This window comes from Malurus melanocephalus, unplaced genomic scaffold (assembly GCF_030028575.1).
Source record: "Malurus melanocephalus ecotype Western Australia unplaced genomic scaffold, MMel_1.1 scaffold_169, whole genome shotgun sequence".
In the NCBI taxonomy this organism is placed as follows: domain Eukaryota; kingdom Metazoa; phylum Chordata; class Aves; order Passeriformes; family Maluridae; genus Malurus; species Malurus melanocephalus.
This window is the reverse complement of record NW_026623401.1, coordinates 140,095-145,561: the sequence shown is the minus strand read 5'-3', so window position 1 is coordinate 145,561 and position 5,467 is coordinate 140,095. Positions and strand designations below refer to the sequence as shown.

The window sequence follows — 5,467 nt, the reverse complement described above, 5'->3', positions numbered from 1 at the left end:
ACAGCTGGAACAGTCTGGGGCTTCTCCATGGGAGCATTGAGGATATTTTAGTCAAACAGATGCAACTTCAAACTGCTCAGCATAACCAGCTCTCCAGAAATTACTGTTTTGTGGGTTTTTATGTGGTGAAAATCTCTTTTAAATATTGTTGTTTCTCACCTTTGGTGTGGTCAGTGTGAGCCCCTCCTGCACCACAGCCTGAGCACTTGGCCACAGATCAGCTGCTGGGCTTTGAGGTTTTTTTTGCAGATTCAGGTGGAATCCCTCTCACTGCCTACTTTCCATCCAGTGTGATGATACTTCCATGATAATGAAGCATAATTCTGGTTTTTGGTCTGTCCAGGACTCCAGTGTTTTTTTGCAGGAATATGGCAAGATTTGCTCAGTTCCTTTGAGCAAATACACTTTAAAATGTGATTTGTATTCACTTTCATGCCATTTCAGACATTGAGGAAGGAGGGGAATGTGCATGTGACGTGGTTTAACCCAAATTGAGATTTCTGAGACTTCTTTCTGGATAAAACCCAACCTGACTGTTTCAAAACTCTTGTTGGTTGATTTAATGCCAAGGGAATAAAACCCTGATTTTTTTCCTCTTTCAGCTTGGCAAGATGCGCCTCACCATCCCCTGCAGGGCCCTGACCTGCTCCCACCTGCAGTGTTTCGATGCCACCCTCTACATCCAGATGAACGAGAAGAAGCCGACCTGGGTGTGCCCCGTSTGTGACAAGAAGGCTCCCTATGAGCACCTCATTATTGATGGGTGAGTGAAACTTAAATCCCACTCAAGGCTGTTCTCCTGGCTGAAATTGGGGTGATTTCCCTCCTTTTTAACTCCCCATATTTAATTTCCCAGCTGCTGATGAAGAATTTTTGACCAGCTTCCTCTCTCTCACCTCTTGTAAGAACTGTGCTCCTCAGACTTCCAAGTTGATAATAATTAAATTAATTCCTCCCAGTCCTCACTAAATTCCTGAGCTTTCCTGCTGAAAATCCTTTTTTTCCCCCTCCCATGTTTCACAGTGCAGAATTCCCAGGTGCAAAGAGCACAGGGTGTATTTTCTTAAATGCAGCAGCCGTACCAGCCCTGTGTTAGAGCAGATAAATCCTGCCTCCCCTCTGAGTGTGCCTGAGCAATTCTGGGTGCAATTCCACACTTGGGGAGGTGCTGTGTGGAGRAGGGGATGGAGAGATTGATTGAAGGTTTAGGAGGTGCCTGTGGGAGAAGAGGATGGAAGCTGAGATTCCCATGCACAGCATTTCTTAGGAAGTTTCAAGTAATGTAAGTCCTTAAAGCTTCAGCTGTAGGGATCCCTTTAGGAGAGGTTTCCTCAGTTAAATTTTGTCAGAGGGGGTAAGGGGGAGATTTTTATTTTAACTCTAATTCACGTAATCCCTTTGTTTTTGGGAATGGAGAGTTCTGTGTCACARTCTCTGCAGGATTCCACTCTCAGTGTGTTCGAATAAACTTGAAGATTTTTATTTTAGGTAGCACTTAAATTTTTCCAGTGATTTCTTTTTATCTGGGAAGCAGCTGAGAGAAGGGCACAGCAATGAAAACGTTTGTTTTTAACACAAATTCGCACTTGGAGTGACTAAGGAAGAAAAAAAAAGAGGAAAAAAAAAGCTCCTCTTTAGGACTAATATTAAATATTTTTGATGGATAGGTTGCAGCTCTTTAGGACTGATGCTGAWTATTTTTGATGGACAGGTTGTTCATGGAAATCCTGAAGTTCTGCACAGATTGTGAYGAAATCCAGTTCAAGGAGGACGGATCCTGGGCTCCCATGAGGTCGAAGAAGGAGGTGCAGGAAGTGACTGCGTCTTACAACGGAGTTGACGGTGAGTCCTGGGTGGGGATGTGTGAAGGACACACCAACAGTGGGATCCCCTAAATATTGATGTTCCTTTAACCTCTCAAAGTGCTTATTAAATGTGTATTTCCATCTTTAATCATTTATGAGATTGCTAAATTAAGTAACACCCATTTGGGGCTGATGGTAATTTTAATTTATCGACATCATGTAATTTTTTTGTGTGTTTAAATGGAGTGAGAGCTTTTTAAGGAGCTGTGCTCTGGCTTTATGCAGGATGCATCAGCTCCTCCGTGGAGCAYCAGGTGTCCTCTCACCAGCAGTCCAACAAGAACAAGAAAGTGGAAGTGATCGATCTCACWGTGGACAGCTCATCCGATGAGGAGGAGGAGGAGCCCTCAGCCAAGAGGAGCTGCCCTTCCATCTCACCAGCATCACCCATCAACAATAAGGGGTGAGCATGGAACAGTGCCCGTGGTGGAGAGAAACAATAAATTCCCAAATAAACCAGCTCTGGAATGTTCTGTGTTGGGTTAGAGCCTCATTCGGCAGCTCGTGGATTGGCTCTCTGGCCTTGGGTTGGAATCACAGCTTCAAGTGTGGAATGCAATGAAATATTTCAGTTGTATTTGAAAAAATTGTGTGTAAAATGGTGCAAAAATGGCTTAAAAGTGGGGTTTGCTTTGAGTGTGGAATGCAGTGAAATATTTCAGTTGTATTCAAAAAAATTGAGTGTAAAATGGTGCCAAATAGTTTAAAAGTGGGGTTTGCTTTGAGTGTGGAATGCAGCGAAATATTTCAGTTGTATTTCAAAAAAACGGAGTGTAAAATTGTGTAAAAATGGCTTAAAAGTGGTATTTGCTTTGAGTGGGGAACACAATGAAGTGTTTCGGTTGTATTTGAAAAAATCGAGTGTAAAATGGTGTGAAAATGGCCTAAAAGTGGGGGTTTTGCCAATCTGGGAACATTTTTGTGATGTTACTTCCACAATAATGGAGCATAATTCTGGTTTTGGCCTGTCCAGGACTCTGGTGTTTACAGGTGCTCAGTGGGGTTTTGGGGTTCAGTATTCTTTCAGGATTGTCTGGTCCTTCCTTGGCARTACCTGCAACATCTTTACACAGRGATCCCAGCACCTTTTCCAGTGGGAATCATCAATTTCTGCTGTTTGAGACTGAACTCCCCTTTTAACCCTGCTAAATTCCAGYGGTCCTGACCTGGATGACCTTTCCTGATGAAATATTGAGGACAAAGCTCAGGGAATGTGTGGTTTTCTTGTAAAGTTTTAATATTCAGCAGAATATTAAAAATATTTAAAATTTAAAATTCTGCTCATCTTTCGAGCASTTCAGAATGCATTTTGGGGTGAAATGTGGCAACAAGCATCCCCTGACAGGACAGCATAAACCAGGAGTGTGTTTTATGCTCTTAATGAGCTTTTTTCTCCTTGCAGCATTTTAAATTTACCCCACCAAGCTTCTCCTGTGTCCAGAACCCCGAGCCTTCCYGCTGTGGACACCAGCTACATCAACACCTCCCTGATCCAGGAYTACAGGCACCCATTCCATATGACACCCATGCCTTATGACCTGCAAGGTGAGCTCCTGTCTGTGCCTGTCCAGCTTTCTGAGCACTAAGATTTGTTATAAAATAAGATCATTCGTATCGTCTTATATTTCAYTGTCGTTATTTTTTATTATTTACATTAATTCTATTTTCAATTAGAAATAATACATGTATTTTTACATAATTATAGAATAATAGAATATTTTATTTATATACAATAATACAGTGATATGTGTGTAATTATTATATAAAATACATTATACATATAGAATATGTAACATATATTGTATATACTATATATGATATATAATAATGTATATAATACATATAGTAATACATATAAAATATATATAATCTATAAGAAATTGATATAGTAATATATAATGTGTATAATATATGAAATTATATAATAAGAAATAATATAACTAAAATGAATAATAATATAATTAAACCAAATAGTATATATTTGTATTATTTTATTAATTATATTATAGATTTCTATTATATTATGAATTTTTTTTACAAACCAGGSAATATCTCTGGCAGTGCAGAGAATTTGGAGTGCCATCAGTGTCGTGCCGGTTTTATTTCAAAATAATTGGTAAAAAAATGGACAASTGCTTTTTTGCTGCTGTTTTGAGGAGCTTAATTTTGTTTTTTCATCTCTTCCCAGGTTTAGATTTCTTTCCTTTCCTGTCAGGAGACAATCAGGTGAGTCAGGGAGAGCCCAGCCCTGTGGTGAACACAATTTTCCAGGCAGGATTTGCCGTGGGAAGCAGCAGATGTGGGATGGAGAGGGGAGAATGGGGAGGCTGCAGCTTTTTGGGRCACCCAGGAGCACATGGGAGCCATGTCCAGGCACAGGAGTGGGATGAGGACAGAAAAAATCAACGTTTGGGTAGCCAGGGGTTCAACTCAGCAGCCACTTTGTTGTGGATGAGCCTCTGCCATTGTTGGTGGTCTGCCTTGGTCGCTGTTCCTCCAAAAAAAGGGAGCTGGGATGTCTTTCCTGCCCTTTCTGTGCCCCCAACTGGGGAAATTGCACTGAATGTAGAGAGAGAATTTGRTATCTTAATGAGGAGCACTGCAGAATTTGAGTTCAGGAAATCTGGCTCAGTACTCAAGACTCTGGGAATTATCCTGACCCAGGGAATGCTGTGCTGGTGGTGCCAGTGGATGAATTTAGGGAATGAGGCTGGGCAGCCGGGATGTTCCATTGTAGGGRAAGAAATGTGGAGAGCAGAGTTCTCTTTGGGGAGGTTTCAGTGTTTCACTGGAGTTTTTGGTGGCTCCAGCTGCTGCTTYCTGGGGTGCTGCAGGGAGGATGGCCTGGGGCAGCCCTGTTCCATCCCATGGGGCCAAGCTGTCCCATTTTCCCAGGATTCTGCCTGACTCCTAGCTGGGATCAGCACGGCTCCACCATCAGCTCTGGCTGACCCTGACTTCCCAGGGCTGACAAAACATTTCCCTTGAATTTGGGGGAATTTTGCCACCAAGGAATTTTTTGAACAACTGACAAAAAAAAGCCTGAAAAGTGCTGCTGCTTGCCCTTTTCATTGCTTTGGGTGTCTGTGGCCCCATTCCCCGGTGTTGGCTGTTGCTTCATCCCAGCAATGAGGGGCTAAAAATCCCCTTCATCCTTGCACAGCTGAGCTGCTGGGAAAACCAGAAGCTGACAGAGTTTAGCTTGACCTTTTTTTCAAAAAAACCCTTTTTTCATGCTGTTTTGATTCCCAAATCAGCTGAAAAATCTGAAATACAATTTGTTGTTCTCCCCCAGCATTACAACACCTCCCTCCTCGCCGCCGCTGCCGCCGCCGTGTCCGCCTCTGACGACCAGGAACTGTTGCACTCCCGCTTTTTCCCCTACACTTCATCCCAAATGTTCCTGGATCAGCTCAACGCCGGGGGAAGCAGCTCCCTGCCCGCCACCAATGGCAGCAACAGYGGCAGCAACAGCAGCCTGGTGTCCTCCACCAGCCTGCGGGAGAACCACGGGCACCCCGTGCCCAGCAGGAGCAGCACGGACACCGCCTCCATCTTCGGTATCATACCAGACATTATCTCCTTGGACTGATTTATTTTTA

General features: G+C 43.0%; 1 protein-coding gene across 3 annotated transcripts in view; it reads left to right on the top strand.

Annotated features, from left to right (window-relative positions):
• Window positions 1-5,461, top strand: part of PIAS1 (protein inhibitor of activated STAT 1) — a 48,952-nt gene extending 43,491 nt beyond the window's left edge. For all 3 annotated transcript variants that reach the window (XM_057372280.1, XM_057372279.1, XM_057372281.1), the window contains exons 9-14: window positions 603-763; window positions 1,712-1,842; window positions 2,091-2,268; window positions 3,268-3,410; window positions 4,054-4,091; window positions 5,161-5,461. In XM_057372280.1, the coding sequence (XP_057228263.1) occupies window positions 603-763; window positions 1,712-1,842; window positions 2,091-2,268; window positions 3,268-3,410; window positions 4,054-4,091; window positions 5,161-5,457 (948 nt within the window). In that variant the 3' untranslated portion in view covers window positions 5,458-5,461. The remainder of the gene's footprint in view (window positions 1-602; window positions 764-1,711; window positions 1,843-2,090; window positions 2,269-3,267; window positions 3,411-4,053; window positions 4,092-5,160) is intronic.
• Window positions 5,462-5,467: the final 6 nt, after the last annotated feature.